At 49.1% G+C, this 22,720-nt stretch overlaps 1 protein-coding gene across 2 annotated transcripts in view; it reads right to left on the bottom strand.

Moving 5' to 3' along the window:
* Positions 1–22,720, bottom strand: part of Sin3b (SIN3 transcription regulator family member B) — a 36,080-nt gene that overhangs the window by 11,331 nt on the left and 2,029 nt on the right. Inside the window, exons 3-11 of one of the 2 annotated variants that reach the window (XM_021219034.1) lie at positions 22,123–22,276; positions 16,916–17,113; positions 14,706–14,849; positions 7,705–7,824; positions 5,620–5,709; positions 5,255–5,373; positions 2,534–2,741; positions 2,190–2,306; positions 507–745 (exon numbers count right to left, since the gene is read on the bottom strand). In XM_021219034.1, coding sequence (XP_021074693.1) covers positions 507–745; positions 2,190–2,306; positions 2,534–2,741; positions 5,255–5,373; positions 5,620–5,709; positions 7,705–7,824; positions 14,706–14,849; positions 16,916–17,113; positions 22,123–22,276 — 1,389 coding nt within the window. Of the gene's footprint in view, positions 1–506; positions 746–2,189; positions 2,307–2,533; positions 2,742–5,254; positions 5,374–5,619; positions 5,710–7,246; positions 7,447–7,704; positions 7,825–14,705; positions 14,850–16,915; positions 17,114–22,122; positions 22,277–22,720 lie in introns of those variants that run through there. The other variant, XM_021219035.2, reaches the window with a different exon arrangement.

Raw genomic sequence — 22,720 nt, 5'->3', positions numbered from 1 at the left:
TGGAAGAGCAGCAGTGCTCCTAAATGCTAGGCAGCTCTCCAGCAGTGGCTGGTTTTAGTTCTCCACCTCCTCCCAGATACCCAGCAGCCCACACAGCTCTGTCACTAACCCTGCTGAACATCACAGCTCAAACCTGTGGGCTAGCACAGGGCTTCATGGCATGTCAATAGACAGTGGGCTAGGGATCCTTGATTTCGGTCACAATCTACGCTTTGCAGTCCAGGTCTCAACCAGACCTAAGTGGGACACTGAAGAGAAGGCTACATCTCCACGGGACACAGAAGCACATGTACTGCCACAGGTGCTGTTAAGTCACCAAGAGGTCATGGACAGGTACGTGTGTGTAGATTTTATGTAAGCATAAGGTGAGACTGCTTGTTCATACCCGGAGATGTCCAGGACTAGGTCAGCAGGAGGCTGACCTGAAGAGACAGTCAAATGGCTCCATCGCTCAGGAACCCTGGTAGCTCTCCTGAATCAGGGAGGGGAGTAGAAGAGGGGGATACCTTTTCAGAACTACAGGCACAGCGGTGGCAGGGTTCCTCTTCAGGCTCTCAATGACCTCTGGGGCCTTGTCGCCATAGATGCGGTGTATGGCACGGCGTTGAATCACCTCCGATGTGCCGCCCAGGCAGTCATCCAGGCGGAGCTTCTCCTGGTCCTCAGGAGCCATCCGTGACAACTTCTTCTGCACACTCTCCAGCACTCGGATGGTGGCCAGGTTGGTCTCCAGGACAACATCCAACTGCAGGGAAGAGGCAGGCATGGTCAGAACTGGGGACTGGTCGGTGGTTAGGAGCTGTCAATGGAGCCAGTAAGTGTGGTTGTCTACCAGAGCACATCTGTGTGGGAGAGGCAGCGTTCCAGTAACAGCAGTGGCACATACCACCACTGGAGGGCGCTTGATACATACACACAGGCTCAAGCTCGCGGCGCGCGTGTTCTCTCTCTCTCTCTCTCTCTCTCTCTCTCTCTCNCACACACACACACACACACACACACACACACACACACCTGCCACACTGCCACACTGAAGTTTAGCAGTGGGTGTCACAGTATTAATGGGAGCAGGAAGACTGCGTCCTAAGACAACCTTGCCTCAAACATAACACAGGGCCTGGTGCTCCAGCCATAGACTGTCCTCATGGGTGGTGGCAGTGTTAGGAACAGGCCTCCTTTATGTCCCAACCACCATGGGGTACCATAAGCAGGCTTTTCCAAGTATGTCACCTTTGAATTGCACTTCCCACAGGCTGCTAGACTCTGGTTCATATAAACTGTCTTGTCCATGGAACTTGTCCCAGCAGAAGTTGGAAACACACACACAGAGGAAACGGGTGGAAGGCATATATTTGTCAGTAATCCTAACATTTGAAAGGCTAAGGTCACACGCTCCACACTAGCCTGGGACAATCAGAGACATTTCAAAAAGAAAAGCAAGGGCTGCAGAGCTGCCTCTGGGGTAAGAGCTCTAGATGTCCTTCCAGAGGACTGGGACTTAATGCCTAGCACCCACATGGTTGCTCAGAACTGATCCTGACTCCAGTACCAAGGGATCCAATGCCCTCTACTGGCCTCTGTGGGCACCAGACAGACATGGAAGCAAATGCCCACACACATAAAATGAAAATAAATCTTAAAAACAAAAAGACATACAGATATAAGCTTGTAGAAGGAGAGTCAGGATGAAATGAAGGTGTTTTATCTGTCTGTCCCCAGGAGGAACACTTGGTTAGGTCTGAAGAACTCAGTTATAACTTCAATAAGAAATGAAGCTAACTTAGCCAAGCAATGGTAGTACATATCTTTAATCCCAGCACTTAGGATCAGAATCTCTTGAGTTCGAAGCCAGCCTGGTCTACAGAGTGAATTCCAGAACAGTGAGAACCACACAAAGAAACCCTGTCTTGAACTATCAAAAACATAAAAAAAAAAAAAAAAAAAAAAACAAATAAATAAACCCAACTTAGTTTAAGTTAACTAACCCACTGTCTTTAGCTGAAAGGAAGAGTTAAATGCTGTGCTGTAGCTCAAGAGCTGGCAGAGCTGGCAGCCAGGGAGAGCTGCTCCACAGCACTGGCACTCTTTGGTGGCAGGGAAAGAGACTACAGGACCAGGCTGTACAAGGAAGGTGCTGGGCTGGGAGGACAGAGGACAGCAGGATAGGCAGCCAGAAGTGTTTCACCTACTTCAAATCTCTCATCCTCACAGCGATGCAGTTGCTCCTCGTAGGGCGTCTTCTTGGAGCTAACAAAGGTAGAGTCTTCAGACCAGGATGGAAAGGAGACCCATGTATCATTCAGGACCTGGACCAGAGGACAGGGTGTCACTAAGCACACTTGGGGACAGGGCAGAACTGAACAGTGATAAAGCTGACCAAGTTTCCACTCCCAGTGTGAGCTGTAAGCACTGCCATCCAACAGAGCATGAATCTCAGGTGGCCTCTGCTGGCACCCCTCAGGTATCAAATGTCATCAGGAAGTCTGGACTCATACATGCCATAGAGGGCTGACCTGTACCCCAAGGGTGCTACCTCCTTGCAAATGGCAGTCCTTCCGCTGCATTTGGGCTGCTGGTAGGTCTTGGGAAGTGCCCGATAGCTGGATCCTATTCGCTTACAGGACGCATAGTCTATTTCTCTGCTTATGCCATCTGCAGACCGGTCACTCATAGGTGGTGCAAAGGACAGCTCTTTCACTCCCAGGAAGGACTTGAACTGTGCAAAGAGTTCTGGAAATTTCCTTCAAAGACAGACAGAAACTTTAAGTGAACACTGGGCCTTTTGAGAATGTTCTAGAGTCATGACAATAGCCTTGTAGATATGGAACTTCAAGGATGCCCTGAATCAGAACTCAATGTTAGGAAAGAGGAGGTTTCTCTCCCACCAATACCAATCACAGTCTTATAGCTATAGACCTTGCCAGCTACATTAGACCACAGCAGCAAAGCATAATGGGAATAACCTCTGTGGGTCTCACTGCTTTGATTTTCTGTCCCCGACTTAAAAAAAGTAAGAGGGGGCTAGAGTGATTGGCTCAGTGGTTAAAAGCACTGGTTTCTTTTCCAGAGGACCAAGGTTCAATTCCTAGTAACCACATGTTGGCTTACAACTGTCTGTAACTCCAATTCCAGGGAATCTGGCACACTCACACAGACATACATGCAGGCAAAATACCAATGCACATGAAATAAAAATTAATCAACTAAAGAAAAAGAAAAGAAAAGAGTGGCATAAGTCTTTCAACCCAGAACTCAAGAGGCAGATCTGGATAGATCTTGGTAAGTTTTAGGCTAGCCTGGTCTACAGAGCATGTTCCAGCATAGCCAGAGCTATGAGCCCCTGTCTCAAAACAAACAAACAAACAAACAAACAAACACACACACACACATTCAAGTGTCCCAATGGTCCTGTGACCAGCCAGTCAGCAACAAGTGTTTATAGCCAATTTGTGCCCAAGCCACGGTCTAGAAATGAGCCTAGTTCTAGGCTAGACATGACCTCCTTTAAGTTATTCAAAACACAGACAGACACCAGCCTTGACCCTAATCCCAAACCCTCAAGCCTTGGACATTAGCCCCTTCTAGTCACTGGCTGTCCCCAGGCCTGGGCAGAGCACCCCTGCCCCTCGCTGTCCCTCAGAAGGCCACAGGCATCACAGGTCCTATGCGGGAGTCCTGGGGTAGGCTGGGTCCATCTTCCTTGTACTGTTTCTTGTGACTCCAATGGCTGCTACAGCCTGAGGAGGATGAAACTAGACTCCAAGTCAGAAGCCCAGGACTGGCACTGCCTTTGATTGCCCTTGAAACCACACATTGCAGTCACAGACTGTTTCTGTAAATAAAGCTTTGTTGGCATGCAGTCCTGCCTTATTTGCTTGCTTCAGTCCATGGCTGCTCCAGAAGACAGAATGGACAGCAGCTGTGTCCACCAGGGCTATCTTCTGGGTAAAGCTTCCCTCCCCCACACAGACCCTTGTGGGTTCATTCTCAGAAGTCAGGATGTAATAGGATACATGTTAATGGGACACTTTCAGCTTCTGACATCCAATGCCACCTCAATTTCTGTTAATGTTTTTACATAATACCTTCTGTTTGTATCCCATGTGTGCAAGGAAGGCACATGTGACATGCAAGTCAGCAGACTGTCCATTGCAGGAGGGGATATGCACAACATAGTATACATACATGTAAAAACATGAAAAGCACAAAAAGAGACACTATCATTAATAGGAATGTGCAGTTCAACACAGCACACACTCAGGCTGCTTTCTCTTGCAGCATCCTGCCGAGAGATGGGACTATACATCACCAGTTCCCCATACCAACGTCTACAACTTGCAGACTGCAGGTAACACGTCTACTCAATAGTTATAGCTCCCACACTGTCATAAAATCAAGAGCCATAATCTGAGCCATGGGAAGTCAAGGGTGCTGCCCACACACAGTGTACAAGGTCACTCTGGACCCGGGGAGGGTTGACTCCTGTCACCTCCTAGTACTAGGGTCATGCTCTCTCCAAATCATTCTTTACAAATGTAAGCCTATCAACAATAACTGGGGAACAACTTGAATTAATAAAGAAAAACACTGGTGGGCAAGATGGCTTAGTGGGTAAAGGTGCTTACTGCCAACTTTGATAACCTGAGTGAGCTTCCTGAGACCCACATGATGGGCAAGAACCCACCTGAAGTGGAAATTTCTGGTATCTTTGGAAACTCAGTTATGTCATATGATGTTCTGCTGAAACAGACATGTGAGAGGACGTGTGATGTTTAGAAAGAGTGTACATATGCCCCACAGTCAGCAGTGGGAGGCTCTGGTACTGGTCCACCTGGCTGGGCTTCTGCTGTCACCTGGCTTTGAGTTGCTGATTTTGGCGGAGCTTTGCAGTTTCTTCTGGATCAAACTGCCTGCTGTTGCTGACTTGTGAGTGGTGGCTGCTGAACAGCCCCAAAGAACTATTTCTAAACAGGTCTGCAACCCCCATTTCCTACTAACCTTTCTTTTATACTACCTCTAGTGGGTGGTGGGCTAAAAGGGAGCCTGAAGCATTTAAGAATCCTTATTAAAGTAGGTTTTGAATAATCTAAACCTACACCCATCCAAGAACTCGTCCTGTGGTCTGTACCTGTGCACACATAGGAAATAAACTAATGTTTAAAACAAATTACATGAACAAACTTTACAACTCACTTGCCCTGGGTCTGGCTGGGATAGGAGAAAGCCCAGGAGTTAGGAGTTGGGAGCCACTCACCCCAGGAATGGACTGACAAGCTGCAGCAACTCAGACCCGGACACCAGCTCCTGATTGAAGAGCGCAATGCAGCGCAGAAAGTTCTCATACACCTCCTGGCTCTTCAGCACCCTGCGCACCTGTGAGAGTAAAGAGATGTGGACACTAGACACCCGGCTGCAAAGGATGTGTGCACCAGGCAGAAGCCTCACAACTGTGTCTGTGTGGAGGGATATGTGCATGACCCTGAACTGTCTGGGCTGGCTCGGCAGTCTACGCTGCTCTCTCCCACACACCACAGTGGCCCTGCTTCCGGGGCCCCACACAAGGACTTGGCAGGAAGCAGCTGCGTCCAGACAGAGAAGGCTTTAGACGGCCTCGCTCACCTTGTCAAAGAAGGAGAATTCCTGCAGGGTGCCGTATTTCCCCACGGCAGCGATGGACAGGTCTTTGGTGCCTCGGAGCTTCATCTTCTTCTGCGGAGAGAAACCCTTGGCTTAATGGTGTCCCCACCACAAGAAGCAAGGATGCATGGAACGCGGGGAAGGATGCATGGAACCCGGGGTCGGCAGGACCCTGTCTTGGGCACCCTAGGTATATCTGGCTGCCCAGCGTCAGGGGGCTTGCTGCTCCCTCCTTGGCCTTGTGTGAGTTGGGGCCCCTAACTCAGGACCTGAGGAAAGGCAAAGCCCACAGCAGCACCCTATCAGATCTACAGATCGAACCTGATGCTGAGGACACTTGGAAGGCTGTGGAGAACAAGATCTGGACTATGGGCATATGCAGTAATGGTCCAAGCTCCACAAGAGCCAGGGAAGACTTGCGGCCTCCGCATGATTTGACAGCTGCTTGGGAAACAACCCCAGGGTCTGTGCGATAAGTTCTGGAGAATTAGAGCTCAGGCCTCACAAGGGCTGAGTAGGTGCTTAAAGGGGAAATGGAACTAAGGCGTGATAAATGCTCCATAGATGTGGAACCTAAAGACCACGCACAAACTGGAAGATGACTGGGAAAATGGAACCCAGGACTTCGGGCATGCTTAGAAGATACTGGGAGAAACAAGAGCATCTCGCGTTCCACAGCTCTGTGAAATAGAACCCTGTGCATGCTCTGTAGACATGGACTAGGAATAATGAAAGCCAGGGCCTCACGCATGCTCAGAAATTAACTGGGACTCAGTAAACCAGGCCCTTGTCTGGCGTTGGTTGTCACTGAGTGAAGGAAGGCTGTGCCAGCACCGAGGAAACACCCTGGGAGCTCTGTGTGTGCTCTGGGGAAACCCGGGTCAGGGGCATGCTCAGTACATGATGATGGGTTGCCTCAGGTGCTGGGGCTGAACTCCGGGATTCGAGATAGCACTGTGCCAGTGAGCCGTTCCCCAGCGCTTATCCCGGACTCAGGGACACAGAAACCAGTTACTATCTATCCTGTGGGCCAGAGGATGACGGGGGGGGGCGCGCACCCAGGAGAAGCGGGCGGGGGCAGCATCAGGAGCATCCTGAGGAAGTCAGGTGTAAAGCTATGTGCAGACACTGTCTCTGGACTTAAGAGGCAGGGGAATGAGTAAGTGTAAAGAACCATGTTGCCAGGCAGTGGTGGCGCCCGCCTTTAATGCCAGTACTTGGAGGCAGAGGCAGAGGCAGGCAGATTTCTGAGTTCAAAGCCAGCCTGGTCTACAGAGTGAGGTCCAGGACAGCCAGGGCTACACAGAGAAACACTGTGTCAAAAAAACAAACAAACAAAAAAAAAAAAAGCATGTCAATGCCCAAATGAGCCCTGAAGTTGTTCTCTGAGACATGCCACATTCATACATACATGTCACACACACACATGAATAAACCAGACTTGGACCTGCATTTGACCCAGGTTCATGGTAGGAAGCACACTGCTGCATAGCCATCCCCAAGGAGTGAGGTAAAGATGAAAAGGATGACATGGTAGGAGATTCAAGGGCAGCCCGGGACAGTTTGGGGGTCAAGATACCAGTAAAGTAATGAATTGTGACTCGAGGTCGACACTGCTGCACATAACTAAATAAACAGAAATGCCAAATCATTTTATTACTGTAGAAAGTCAACTAGAAAACAGAGTGACAGGTCTAGAAATCCACCATCATGGGTGATGAGCAGGACAGGAACTGTTGCCAGCCACCTTCACTCCTCAGCTGTGCAGTAACCAAACCACACAACTGCACATTTCAACTGCAGCCCCACCTACGAAAGAGTCACGACAGTGAAAAGGAGAGTGAGCGGTGCACCACACCCATCAGTGCACCACACCCATCCTTCCAGTCCCCCTCCTCCTCTCCTCATACCAGGTCGAGTCAGGAGAGCGAGCAGGTGAGTGATGGCCAGGTCAGCAGTAGATGGGGCTTTCCTACCAGACTAGGCTCTGGCCTCAGGCTCCCCTGCTGCTTGGGCCTCCACACCACTTCTGCCATGTGCACTGAGAACCCACACATGGACAATTACCTTGGCTGGCGCAGACACAGGGCGCAGGAGTGAAGGGCGAGAGCGTTTCTTGTTGTGCTCCAGACTCTTCTCCTCATTCTTCTGCACACTGTTCATCTCGCACGACCCATTGCCTGTAAACTAAAGACACAAACACAGGAGGTGGTCAGATGGTGTTCTGGCTGACTGTATGTCAACTTGACACAAGCAAGAGTCATTGGAGGAAGGAGCCTCAGTTGAAAAAAAAAAAAAAAATGCCTCTATGAGATACAGCTGTAAGGCATTTTATTTGGTTTGGTTTGGTTTGGTTTGGTTTGGTTTGGTTTGGTTTGGTTTGGTTTGGTTTGGTTTGGTCTGGTTGGTTTTTCCAGACACAGTTTCTCTGTGTAGCCTTGGGGAAGAGCCCAGCCCATTGCAGGTGGTGCCATCCCTGGACTGGTGGTCCTGGGTTCTAAGAGAAAGCAGGCTGAGCACAACACGGGGCACAAGCCGACAGAGCCTCTGTATCAGCTGCTGCCTCCAGTTTCCTGCCTTGTTTGAGTTCCTGTCCTGATTTCCTTGAATAAGCAGCAGCAATATGTAAGTGTAAGCCCTTTCTCCCCAACTTGCCTTTTGACATGGTGTTCCATCATAGCAATAGAAACCCTATAGATAGATGGAGAAAAGCAGAGGGCCACCTGTACACAGGCCCTACATTCTAGTTTGGCCTATAGCCCTAGAAGGCACTGTATGCCGTAGGCCAGGGTCTCTGTAGTGAGATCAGACTGAAGATTTTCTGGGAGAGACAGCAAGTGCACACATCACTGGTGAATATTGTACCCAGCTTTGAGGATGCTCCCCTGTGGCCTCAAGGGTAGAGTCAGAGGCTCAGGAGTGAGACAACTAAGTGTGTGGTGGTAAATGGGGTGTCTACAGATAAAAAAGCATCCTAGGTAGGGATAGGTAACAGTATGCCGGCGAGCAGCAAGAAGCAGTAGCTGATGGCGTCCAGGTTACTGATGAGGGCCTTGGAGGAAGGTTTTGAAATTTTCTGTCACGAATGACAGAGCACATCTTGGGAGTGCCCTTGTTCTGTGGTGTATTGCAAGGAGGGGTAGCTGGAGCAAGGTTAAACTGACAGACAGGACAGGTATGCTACTCCCGAAAGCTAGGAAAGCCAGAGACTCTCTTAACACCCTGAATGGATATCAGTACCCAGTGCCCCCCACCCCACGTCACCATGGGACCTAGACAGCCAGATACTATAAGAAGGATAATGGATATCAGTACCCAGTGCCCCCCACCCCACATCACCATGGGACCTAGACAGGCAGATACCATGTGAAGGATGTGCTCTTGGCTCTGACTGTGGGCAAAATGAAGTCAGAACAAACTGGTGGCAGCACAATGGTATATTGGATGGCTCTGTGCTGCTGTTGTGGCATGTGTGTGTAATGCACAGAATAAAAAGAAAACAAAGACAAAAAAAAAAAAAAGAAAGAAAGAAAAAGAAAAACCCAAAGGGCAGAATCAACAGGAAGCCACTTGCTACTGATTTACTCTGGAAAAGTGATGGAGCACACACTCGCAGCAATGCTCTAAGGAGACCTCCTCAGAGGTCATCTCTGAAGGACAGAAACTACTCTATGAGGGAAAATATTTCTACAATACTAAAGGCCAATCCTTAAGCCACAGGTAAGACAGATCCCCTAAATCCAACAGTCAGGCATGGTGGCACAAAGACATCATCTCAGTCCTTAGAAGGCTGAAGCACCAGTCTGAACTAGTCTAAGCTACATAGAAAGACCCTGTCTCAAAAATAAAATAAAATAAAATAAAATAAAATACCTCAAGTAGTTTCAAAGATTTGAAACTGTACCAGGACCCCAAGTAAGTAATGTAGTGGGGATTCTTCACTGGGCTTCTTTTTGTCAATTCAAATATCCAATTCTGAGGAGGCAGGTGGGGACAGGTAGCCCAGCAGACTGGCATGGGCCCTGCTCACAGTCATCACTCTACTGTTCAATGTTCATCACCTAGACAAACTCCACATCAGGGCTGGGTTGACCAACTACTCACCAGGGCCTATCTCCAACTTGGCTATAGCCATTCATTCTGTAAATCAGGTTTTATTGGTTTGCAGGCAGCCCATTCCCTCTGTGAAGTTTTAATGACAGCCACACTTATTATTCATCCACTCAGTAAAACAAAGTTTTATTGACATATGGCCATACCCACTCATTCTACTAAGCTCTCCTGACCCGCAGCTGTGCCCATTTACCAACCTGTGGTCATATCAAATTACCCATTTTCAAGCCACTTGAGTGGAGTTGAGTCTCTATACTGAGGCCACCAGGCCAATGTGCAGGAAAACTCAGACCCAACTGCTGTTCAACAGGTAGACTTAGTAAGGATGCCAGTTTATCCCTGGCTTCCACTGTGAATCCCAAAGCTTATGAAGTAGTCCCTCTGCTTAGATGCACACAATAGCACTACTCACCCAGGGACTGAAAACAAGTGCAGGGAAGGAAGCCACCTCTCTTCTGCAAGTTCCATGAGTAGTGTGGCTGCTGGTTCAGGAGCTGGTGGGTAGGTGGGAGGGTGAGTGGGTGTATGTGTGCGTGTGCGTGTGTGTTTTCCAGACGGGGTTTCTCTGGCTGTCCTGGAACTTGCTCTGTAGACCAGGCTGGTCTCGAACAGGAACTGCTTATTATGTGATTGTTAATATTGCTATGTCTCAACAAAACCTAGGAAAAAGGGCTCACTGAGGTACCTATGTAACCACCAGTCTCTCAGCAAGGCTGACACTACCCATGACAGAGTTCCACTCCTTCTTGCACTTCTCACCCTGTGAATGCCCTCTTGGCCTCTGGGTTCCCAGGTACTCTACTCCCCACTCTCCCTTCATGCCCCTGTGCCTCATGGCCATGCTCAGGGACCATGCCAGTCTCTTTTCATCCCATCTGGTAAGGACATGGCCACTCCCCCAGGAACAGCTGAGGTGGTTTACTGTACATATGAGAGTGCACAGCCAGAGGCACCTGGAAAGGTCCAGGCTGAACTCCCATGAGGGAGGGGGACATCACCAAAAAAGATCTAGGAGTGGAGCCAGCCAAGAGCCACAAGACCAAGAGATCAGGTGGCAAAATGGTTGCCTTATGTTGGGATCAGAAGCTGAAGGAGGGAAGTAGAAGCCCAGTCCCTGGGAGGAAGAGGTTTAGGGGACAGGGCAGAATGACAGGTGATGGGAGGAGCCAGTACTCTGCAACAGTCAGTACTCACCAGCTGGGACTGGTGGCCAGTTAATAGGCGTCTATTTGTCCCAGGTTTCTTTGAGACTTAACAATTACTATTTTGAGACAGTGTTTGATTATGTAGCCTTGGGTAGCCTGGAATGCACAGATATCCACCTGCCTTTGCCTCCAGAGTACAGGGACTAAAAAGGTTTGTACTATCACCCTGGTCCAGCAGACAACCTGCTTGGTTTTTCTGGTTTTCCTGTGGGCTAGGATAGAAGCAGGACTTCAGAGATGTGTGTGCTGCCTGCAAGCCCTCAGAGCACCAGGTCCACCACTGCGGAAAACAAGGGAGCCCCTGCACCCCAGAACTCCCTTGGACTTCAAAGTCTACTGTCGTTCTCCCCACCCCCACCAGGAGTCGCTCAGGGAAGGGCAGTGGAGGATGACACAGGCTATCAATTCCAAGGGGTGCTGGGACAGAGCCATGCTGCTCAGATGTAGCACCCAGATCTGACAACCCAAATACCAACCCCAACTTAAGTAGCAGCAGACAGGAAACTCATCCTAACAGATAATCTGTGGCCATGCCATCAGGACCCTAGAGGTGACACCCCTCTCCTACATACTATTATGGTCCCCAAAGATAGAGTATTCTCTTGATAGGAATAGGGTACCACAGTATCCAGATGAAGTGTATGTAGCATCATGTACGCATGGCTTTGTGTCTAGCTAGGTGTGATATTCTGTGAGGTCCTAGAAGCTAGGAGGTGGGAGCCTGGCTGGAGGGAAGGTGAGAGGTCCTCAAGCCCATTGTCTGCTGTCTGCAAGGAGGGGAGCAGCCTCTGCCACCAGCCCTCAGTGGCCCTGAGGGTCTCTTCAGAGCAGCCTCAGAATCCAGGGAGCCAAGGACAGCAGCAGAGACCTAGGGAACCATGAGCCCTATGAACCCTTCTGTTAGGTCTGCCACAGTGACATTTTAAAAAACAAACCAAAGAAACCAAGACAAGTCATGATTTCAAAGAAAACCTCACTAGAACTTCTAAACTTCAGAGAGAATCAGGCAGACAAGGATTCAAGACAGAGTGGAAGTGCCGACGGACCCTATTGTCCCTCCAAGCACACTCAAGGGCCCCTGTAGGTCTGTGCAGCTCTGGGAACATGGATCCCGTAGGGACATTCAGGGAGGTGACAAGGAACATTCCTCTTTTGTCCCAGGAGCTGGCACTACAGTCATCACCTGGAAGTCAACCAGCAGCTCAGGGTCTCACTTAAATAGACAGACAGCCACAGTTCTGAGGAGGAAGCAAGGCCCAGGGCAATGCCCAGTCTGCCTCTACCTGAGGCTGAAGGGCACAGCAGGTCACATGGCTCCTGGGACTCTGCCATCATCTGGGCCCTAGAGGGACAGTCAAGCCACAGCCCTAGGTTGGTTGATACAAGTTTCTCTGATGTAGTTAGGTATTTTCAGGTTTCATCCTACCCATGGCTGATACTGTGTTCAAGACATGGTGACAAAGCCCCAGACAACTGGCCACTGGCCTGGGTAAGTCTAAGGAAGCCTCACAAAACAATTAGAACATGCCAGGGCAAACACCTGACAAGACCAAAACCAGGCCAAGGTCAACAGCATGGCTCGGGGTACAGTGACAGGATCCGAGTGTGACCCTAAGACATATGAGTGAAAGGGCAAAACTTACTCTCCTGAGTTGTCCTCTGACTTCCATCCAACTGTGGCTGTTGCACACACACACAAATAGTAACTGTAATAGTAATTGAAAAATGACCAGAAGTAGTGGCCCCTGACAATGATTCCAGCATTCAGGAAGCCCAAGCAGGAGATCACATGCTGAAGGAAGCCTGAGCTACAGTGAGAGCCAATCTCAGAGAAAAAACAAACAAGCCATGTACAATTATCAGGGGTCTGGAAAGCTGCACAGTCTGACAAAGAAGCAGGAAGTGGAGGATGCTGGCTTCCTGCTCGTCAACTCACTGCAAAAGCTGCAATGCGGCCGGGTGGTGGTGGTGCACGCTTTTAATCCCAGCACTTGGGAGGCAGAGGCAGGTGGATTTCCGAGTTCGAGGCCAGCCTGGTCTACAAAGTGAGTTCCAGGACAGCCAGGACTACACAGAGAAATCCTGTCTCAAAAAAAAAAAAAAAAAAAAAACCAACAAACAAACAAAAAGCTCCAATGCCAATGGCAGGCCTGAGAACACACAGACCGACAGGTGGCAACAGTCACCACAAGCAACATGGGTACTATATTGTCAAGACCCACAGCAGAACAGCAGGCTCAACAGCTGTGCTAGACAAGTGGGCCATTCCCATAGACAAATCACATCTCAAGAGCTAAAACTGTAAGAAAATAAGGAAAATCTCATGACCTAATTGTTCAGCAACAGTTTCTAAAGTTTAACACTAAGAGTGATGTGAGGAAAAAATTAATCACAATCTAAAAATTTTGTGCTTCAAAACCACAAACAAAACAGGAAAAAGGTGACAGGAGATGGAGGTGAGAATCTGCAGGTCACACATTGCAAGGAGCTCATGGGAACACATCAAGGACTCGACTGTAGAGACAGGTGATTCAATGGCTAGGAGCACTGGCTGCTCTTGCAGAGGGCCTGGATTCAGGTCCCAGGACCCATGTGACAGCTTACAACTACTGGTAAACTCCAGCTCCAGTGGTGTGACGCCCTCTTCTGGTCTCCATAGGCATCTGCATGTATATGGTGCACAAAACTCATACAGACAAAACATGTACACACAAATAGTAATAAATAACCTATCTTAAAATCTAGTCAGTACATAAACATTACACTCAACAGAGTCAATCAGCACTGGGGAAATGCAATCAAAACTGACAAAACAACTGAACACAAAATGGAAAGTCAAATATTGGCAGGACTCAGGAAACGGAGTCACTGCTATAGAACACACAAGTTCTTCAGAAAGTTAAATAAAACGACCATCTGGGAAGCCCACGGAGGCTAGTCCACAGCTGAGCAGGCATCCAAACAATCACTCGTACACAAGTCTGTTCATTCCCAAAGCAAACTACCCCATGTCCACCACACAAGTGGATGAAGTGGAAAAGCCACACTTGAGAACATTACTGCTCAGCCACTGACAAACATGAGGGAACACTAGCAAAGGCTAAGCACACACACACTAGTGACAAGTGTCCATAGCAGGCAAATCCAGACAGGAAGCAGGCCGGAGGCTGGAGGACAGGTTGAGTGCTGATGGAGACAAGGTTTCTTTTTGGAGACGTAACCTGTAAGGACTGAAGGTGACGGTTGTTCTAATTGTTAAGTAGATTTCATGGCATTGAACGGTACATTTTTTCTAAGACAGGGTTGTGTAGTCCTGAGTACTCTGGAATTGGCTATGTTAATAAGGCTGACCTCAATCTCTGAAATTAGCTGGCTCTGCCTCCCAGTGTTGGACATTACCACCACCTCGCCCAGAATTATGTACTTTACAGTGGTGAATTTTATGGTGTACTTTAAGGTTCATGAACTTCATCTCTACTTTTCAAAAAAGACTAATATGCATATAAAAGAAGACACAGAAAAGGCACCTCTGGCAGGCCTCAGGCCACTGGGAGGAAGTGGGGAGCCAAGTGCAGTCTGGTCCCAGGCACCTATGCAAGCCTGGACCACTGTCCTCAAATTGGCTTCCCTGTCTCTGTGTAAAGACATCCATACTCCCACAACATCGAAGTCACAGTATGTAAGACAGGCTCAGCAGACTCTAGCTCTGCACATATCTTTCAGGCAGGACCCTGGACACTTGGCACTCACCAGGGACCTCTTTGCCTCAGGCAGGAACTGTCCGAACTCTGACAGCAGGTCCTCCTGACCACGGAAGAGATTGGCCACCTCTGTGAAAACCTCCTCCTCGGACATGCCACGGAATGGACGGCCCTTAGTGTGCAGCTGTTCCTTCTGCAAGTGGAAAAAAAAAAGTGTGAGCAGGGCCCCAGGGCAGGCATGGGCGGGCAGGCATGGGCAGTTGTGCAGGTATCACCCTTGTGCCTATGCTATGAATGTGTTCTGCTATCAGTGGTCTGAGCCCTGCCATACTGGATGGGGAGGGTACGATGGGTTTCAGAGCAATGGGAAGAGCAGGGCACTACATAGGAGAAAAATCCAGTGCCCTTCCAAAGGGGAAGCCATGCTTGCTGGACCAGGGGACAGGTGAGGAGCAGAGAATGGTTCCCAGTACATCACTAAACAGAAGTTAGGGAGAGCCAAAGTGTGGGAGGCAGGCAAACCTACAGCTGAAGGCAACAGAAAGGGCCAGAGACTGGGGACAGGGATGCAGAATCCAGCTGGACTTTAGCAATAGCATGACAGAACACACCTGCAACCTCAGCATTACAGAAGACTTTGGCAGAACAGCCAGCAGTAGGCTAGGCTGAGTTATAGGCTGAGACAATGTTCTTAAAAAAAAAAATTTACAAATAAAAAGGACTTTGGTAGAAATATGCTGCATAACACTAAATGTCATGGTCAAGAGAACAGAGTAGCAGCCACTGCAGCTCACTGCCTGCTTCAGGAAGGGAAGCTATGCTGTTTGATTTTTGGTTTGGTGAATAGTGTTAGAAAATGAACTGAGGCCTCAAACACGCTCACTAACCCTGTGAATGGCACCCTCAGCTTCCAGGAAAAGGCCTTGGTGTTTGTAGAGCTTCCTAAGGGACAGGGAAGAAGAACCCTAGCCCCGATACTCCCAAACAGGAGCCAGAACTAAAAGCAGCGCCTCAGTGGAGAATCCATGCCTGTTACAACAGAACACCCCTAACAGACTTGGTTGGTTTTATGGATCTCATGGTGACTCACAAGAACCTGGGTTCACTGTGTGCTCCAAGATGCCCTTGGACTTAACAGCAATCCTCCTGGCTTAACATTCTGAATTCTGGATAAAGGTATGTGCTACCACATCTGGCTTCAAACCACTGTTTAAAAAGCACAACTTAAGACTGGTTTATGGTGGCACACACTTTTAATCTGAGCACTCAAGAGGCATAGGCAGGCAGATCTCTAGTTCAAGACCAACCTGGTCTATAGAGTGAGTTCCAGGACAGCCAGGGCTACACAGAGAAAGCTTGGGGGGGGGGGGTGTTTGTTTGTTTGTTGTCTGTTTTGTTGTTTTGTTTGGGGGGAGAAGAAAACAAAAAACAAAAAGGGATGGTCACCTCTCCATGCCCAGGGACACGGGCAAAGCTGAGACTCTAGCACAGAGGTACAAAACCCTTGAGCTGATCTTGCCGTAGGAACTGGCAGAGTACACATACCTTGGCTGTGGCCTGTGCTCTGGGCATGTCCACCAAGCTCCCTTAAGCCACCACCAGCCAGCACAACAGCCTCAGTAGGGCTGCCACACAAGAAGGCTAAGGCTAAGGAGTTTATGGTGTTTGCTTGTGGTAGGACATGCCTTAGACACAGTCTGGTAGCAAACTGCACCCAACTGGCTGGTGTGCCCCCAAGAATACAAAACCACACCAGTATCCCACATCTGTCCCCTCCCTGAAGGTACTGCTATGCTAGTACAATGTCACTGCCTGAGGGTCCCATGTCCACATAACACAAGCTGCTCCCCTAGCACAATAACAGTGATGGAACTGTAATGTCAAATGTGGACCATTATTAGGTAGCTGTTGAGTGGTTCATAAAAGTTTCCTGTAAGAGATTCAAAGCTGGGTATTTTGACCCCTGGACCTCTCAGGAGCTGTACTCAGCATTCTTTCTCCCTGCTACTGCACCAGTGCTACAAACCTCTCAACAAGCACCCCTTTTCTACCTAAACCTACTCCTGACTACCCCAGAACCATACTGAACACTGTGATGTGATATGGCTAAGGAAAGCTACAAAGAGAGTCTAGCTGGGTTGTGGTGTGCAGTAAGAGTGTAGCTAGCTTGTGAGGCATTGGACTCCACTCTCATCTCCTAATGCCAAACAATGCCCAGGTAGGGCAAGGCACCAGATGTTGTGATGGGCCAGGCCTCACCTGGTATGTGTGTAGGATCTCCAGGAAGGACCTGTAGATCTCAGGGTGGTCCAGAAAGCGGGTCTTGATCTTGTTCACATAGCTGATAGCATTGTTGAACTCCACAGAGTCAGACTCCAGGGGCACCTGGCCTCTGTCCTCCTTGTAGGACATCTGCTTGAAGTCCTCCCCACAGTCACCATGGCTATGGGAGTTGTCCTGTGGAACAGTCGCAGTGAGTGGCATGGGGTGGCCAGGAGATAGATGATGCACTGTTACTGCCTGCTGAAAAGTATTGTTCCTGTAACTCCTATGCATCCCTGGGAGCCAAGTACTTCTTCCCTCTGGAGTCTCCCTAGATCTCCAAGCACTGCGGCTAGAATTGCAGTTTCAACAAAGCCTACCCCTGTATTCCTAAGACTAGATATCTCTATGAGGCTTCAACTCTGACAACCTCCTACCTCAGCCTCAGTCAGAGGTTTGCTCTAGCAAGTCCTTTCCACTCTAAGATTAGCATGCAGAGGGAAAAGTCACAGAGCCTGGAAGCTGAACCTTTTCAGAGCTATGTGCAGGGTTGTGGGTTACATCCCCCATCTTAGCAAGACTGTTCTAAGGTGGAAACAGGAAGTATCACAGTGTGTATGTGCATCCAGCCACAGCTAGCTCAGGGCTAACCCCAGACAACTTAAGTGAGAGGCATCAGTCATCAGAGCACACTGTGCACATTTTCTCCAGCTGTAGACACAAACATGTCTCCATGGAATCCTGCTTGGCAGGGGGTGGGGGGTGCAGTCCAGGTGAAAAGTTGCTCAACCCCAGCCGGCAGCTCTGCGGGAGCTCTGCTGGAGGGAGCCCAGTGGGAATGGAGCCCTGAGGGAGGGACTGGCAGCTGGATTTCCCAATTGGAACCATCCCACACTTCTCTATTGGATCACTGTCACTACCCCTCAGCTAATGGGTCTAGTCAGATGGCATCCATGCTCACCGTGATCTTCCAGAACCATCTTTTAGTAACTCTGAACAACTGTCCTGTTCTCCCTAGCAGCTCCCTCTTCTGGGCAACAGGCTCACACATCTGAGTGGTTGCATAGACAATAGGTAATTTTCCTCAAGAGGTTGGAGGAAGGTATGGAGTGAGGTGCCAGTAACAAGGGCTCAGGCTCCTAAAGGAAGGTTTGTACTATGTCCTCAAAACTTCTTAAAAGAGTGCCAGTAGCTGGGTGGTAGTGGCACATACCTCTAATCCCAGCATTACAGAAGCAGGATTCAAGGCAGCCTGGTCTACAGAGTGAGTTCTAGAACAGCCAGGGCTACACAGAGAAACCTTGTCTCAAAAAAAACATACATTTAAAAAAAATGTTTTTAATTAAATTAAATTTTAAAATGTCAGCCATATTTAATTAGGGCCCATACAAATGGCCTCATCTGGTCCATGTTTTCTCAGTTAAGGTCCTATTTCCAAATAATACTTCCAGGACCCTCCTCCACAGAATGCAAATGCAGATGTGCTCAGCTTCCCACAACATGCATACACCATCTCCAGGAGTTTCACACCAATACAATGTCAATAGTTCCACCTTGTGAACTAGGGAATAATGATTACATACAACACAAGCATAGACTGGGGTGGGGTGGGGCTCAGCCACAGAGCACCCGACCAGTCCCCTAAGCCACCCTGTATGCTCAGCACACATGTACATTCCCTTAGATGTCTGATCTGTGCCAGATCCGCAGGTACAGAATTCAAGGATCACAGGCCAACTAGTGGTCTTCTCAGGAACTGGGGCCAAGCCTCAACACATAACTAGGAGGCAGGACTGAGCTACAACAGTGGACACACAAAGTGCTAGAAGCCAAAGCTGAAGGCATGGACACTGACTACAAATGTGGGCTAAGGCTGAGAAACCTGACTGTTCACTCAAGGTCACAGGGTCTGAGTTTGCCCTTGGCAAGCCTAGGGACTCCCCAGCCATTCAGGGACATGCCTCAGCACTGTATGATCTCTCTGCTTCCCTGAATAAGCCAGGATGGTACACAAACAGCCAGCCCTCTAGCCTCTGCAGAAGGCACTAGATGGTGATAAAGACAGTTACTATGGCAACAGCCATAGTAACCAATAATCCAACAGAGCATTTTCCTATGGTCCAACAATCACATTCCTACAAGCAGATCCAAAAACTGGAAAGGTCTCACACACCAACATTCAATGAAGCACCACTCACAAAAGCCAACAAAAGGTAGAAACTACCCAAAATCCCCAGACAATGAGACGTAGTCTATCCAGTGAAACATTATTAGGCAAGAAAAGAAACACTGACACATACTATGGTGTAAGTGACTAATGAAAAAGGCCACAAGAGGTAATATACAGACAAGAAGTAGATATGTGCTTGGCAGGGTCTGTTCCTGGGGTGATAGAATGTTCTGGGATTAGTGTTGATGCTTGTACAACCTACTGTAATCCTAGGAAAATATAAAAACCACCACTACACAGCCTACAAGCTATAGCAGATGAGCCCTGCTGGAACTTTCTATAATAGCTCCATCCTTTTCCCTGCCTCCACTTAGGGTGACTTATTTACATAGCTAACACTCAAACTCAGCCTCACATCTGCCCAGAACCATGCAGCTCTCCTGGATATTCAGGATCTTAAATGAGCAAACAGCCAGCCCCAGCTGCCAGCGCCTCATGCTCTGCCTCTACCAGAAGGGCCAACCTGAACCACTGGCACACCTTATTTCACTGATCCCCTCCTGGGTTCTGTCCTCCACAAACTCTCAGGGGTCTGTGGATCGGCTGACTCCTGGCCATACAGTGTCCTCCTGTAAGCCTGCCTCTCAGCTTCCACCAGCCCTTCTCTACTTTACGGACAACCCTCCTAATGGCCCCATCCCTCCAAGGTCCTTCCCTCCTTGGGTCCAGCTCCCACAAAGTCCCTGCTATCAACGTTGGGAGTCCTACACCCAAACCCCAAATTAAAGAGAGGGCCAGCATCCAAGGACGTGGTAGTTTGGAATTCATCAGGCCCAAGACACTACCTGTCCTTGTCAAAAACTGACCAAGCCTCCCCAAAGAGTGTGGTAAAGGGTCAGCCTCCTGTGAGTATGCGAGACCAAGGACCTACTCTGTCCCCAGGAGCTAGGTGTTCAATCCTCAGTTTCCCACTGACAGCTGGTTTCCTACTCCTCCCCAAACACAGCTCAGTGACCCAGGTAAAGGTCCTGCTTCCCCTGAAGAGCTTGGTCAGCAGAAGAGCAGCAGCAACACAAGGAATTCACATTTCTCCCACCTCTGAGTGCCAGTGGGGAATCTGAGGAAACAGCTCCCAGGATGCTTGCTGAGGGAGAAACAACAGCAGGTGAATGTGCTCCAAGCCTCCCGCTTGTGGCAGGGCATGATTATCTGGCCCCTCCCTTCACAGGAGGAAGGTAAGATAGGGTCTTACTCTGTAGCCCAGGCTTGGCCCTGAACTCATACCATCCCCTGAGTGCTGAAATGACACCTTGAATCAAAGCACCCAGCTCTGCTTGACCCTCTGTGTTGTCAACTGGAGCCCTGGTGCTTGTTACTTGGCTTTCAGCTGCTATAGCAAGGGCACAGATGTCCCTGCATTGGGAGGGCAGAGGCCCTGGGTGCTACACCACATGGTAAAGGACAGAATTCCTCACAAGAAAGAATGAGAGGCTCAGAAAGCCTGCCACAGGCATCCCAACAGCTAGGGACTCCCTCAACACCTTTGTCAGCACATAAGGGAACAGTGTTCAAATGTGGCTGTCAAGCCTAACTAATGATATGAAAGGGAGGAAAGGAGGGAGGGAGGAATGGAAAGAGGAAGGGGGGAAGGGAGCTGCATTTCAAAAACTGAAGCTAGGATGCTAAGAAAGTAGGTGCCGATCACCCCAGTGCTCTGGAACCTAAAGCAGGAGCATGTCTAGTTCCAGAGCCAGGCCAGGCTACAGAGACCCTGTCTCAAATAAGGAAAACAGCAAAGACAGAAAAATGACTGAAGACTGGAAATCAGCAGGATGCTGGCATGTGGTAAAGTCTGGAATCCCCGATTTAGAAAGCAAGAAACACCTGGGTCAGAATCCCAGCTGAGCAGGTCATTCTCTGCCACTAAGATTAAGGGGCTCCAGAGTACCCTGAAGGAATGGGACTCAAGACAGGCACAGGTGCTCTGTTCATGGATCTAAGACTGTCTTGGTCATCCTTTCTGTAAGCAGAGGCCCCTTGGTCATCTAAGCCACCTATGAAGGGAACAGCCCACCCCCATGACTCAGACTCCACTTCCTGCCAGCTATCACTACCTACAACTTAGCTTTCTAGTGAGTGGCGTCCTGAGTTCTGACATCATGCACGGCCCAGAAACTGCTCTTTGCTCTTGACACAGCTCACACTGCCTTGTATCACAGTCACACTGAGTCCAGAAGTTCCTTCTGTTAAGACCCTGGTGGTCACAGTTCCTGAGTTCCAGGTTCAGGTGGAAAATGGAAGACCATGAAAATTCAGTGGCATGTGCTTCCAGGAGTTCCCTCTGAAAACTGGGCAGGGCTGGGCTTCAGGAGGCATGCGGATGAGCACAGCAGGCAGAACTTATACAGGAGCCACTCGGAGTCCTTTCCAGAGTCCCTCTCCAACCTGAGTCTGTGGTGGCAGCTCTCGTGTGATTCTAGCATTCAGAAGACTGAGGCATGAGGATGAGGTTCAGACTGGTCTAAGCTAAGGTGAGAGTAGCAATGTGGAGAACTACAGACGGCAGAGCCCAAGCCTGAGCTGAGAAAAGAGCCTTTGGCAATCCTATGACACGGTGAAAGAAACACTTATTCCCATGCACATAGCTCAACAATCTCAACTTTACTGGTGACCTGAGATCAATGGAAGCCATAAGATGCCAGTGCATACGTATTTGGCATGGTAGACTTGTTGGGAAAGCCTGGAGACCAGATCTCGGTGACTAGTGATTCAATGATCCTGAAATCTCCTCCCAAATGCCCACTCCCATTTGCTGGGGACTAAACCTAGGACTTTGCCAGTGCTAAGTGTACTATTCCACACTGAACCACACCCCAGCCACTACACTTGACGGGACGCAAAGGCCATCTCTGCGTTTGTCTGGCCATGCACTAGAGAACCTAGTTGTACAAAAGAACAGGTTGTACAAAGGCTTCCAGCAACATCACAAATACCTAGCTGTGCTCCCTGTCCACATCACTCAAGCAAAGCCTACCTGGCTGCTCAGAGGCGACTGGATGCTCAGCTTGCCATTCTTGGGAATGTCTATACGGTATCCAAGTGGAAGGAAAGCATTAAACCCCACGATGAGGTCAGGGTGCTCATGGAAGAGCTGGGATACACGCCTGATCACACCAGGGGTGTCGATGCTGGAAAAAAGAAACACAAGTGGGCAAGAGTCCTGAGAGTGAACTGCCCCAGATGCCCTCGAGATCACCTCAGTCCAGGCTTAGATGACGGCGAAGACTCTGAAAATGGGCCCCATCATGTTGTTTTGTTTTTTTCCCTTAGAGACAGGATTTCTCTGTATAACCCTGCTGGCCTCCATATGCCTGCCTCTGCCTGAGATTAAAGGTATGCACCACTATGCCCAACTGAACAAATGGGCCCCACCATGTGAAACCACCTGTGGCTAGGTCTAGCAAAAACTCTAACTATATATAACTATATACATGATAGTGTGTGTGTGTGTGTGTGTGTGTGTGTGATATATAACACACTACGTAACTATACTTCCAGGCCATTTGAGCTCCTGAGCCCAATTGTGAAGATGTCTTAAGAGTTAGGTGCTGGGCCGGGCATGGTGGCGCATG

The sequence above is a fragment of the Mus pahari genome, chromosome 19, assembly GCF_900095145.1.
Source record: "Mus pahari chromosome 19, PAHARI_EIJ_v1.1, whole genome shotgun sequence".
NCBI classification, from domain to species: domain Eukaryota; kingdom Metazoa; phylum Chordata; class Mammalia; order Rodentia; family Muridae; genus Mus; species Mus pahari.
This window is presented reverse-complemented; position numbering and strand designations above follow the sequence as displayed.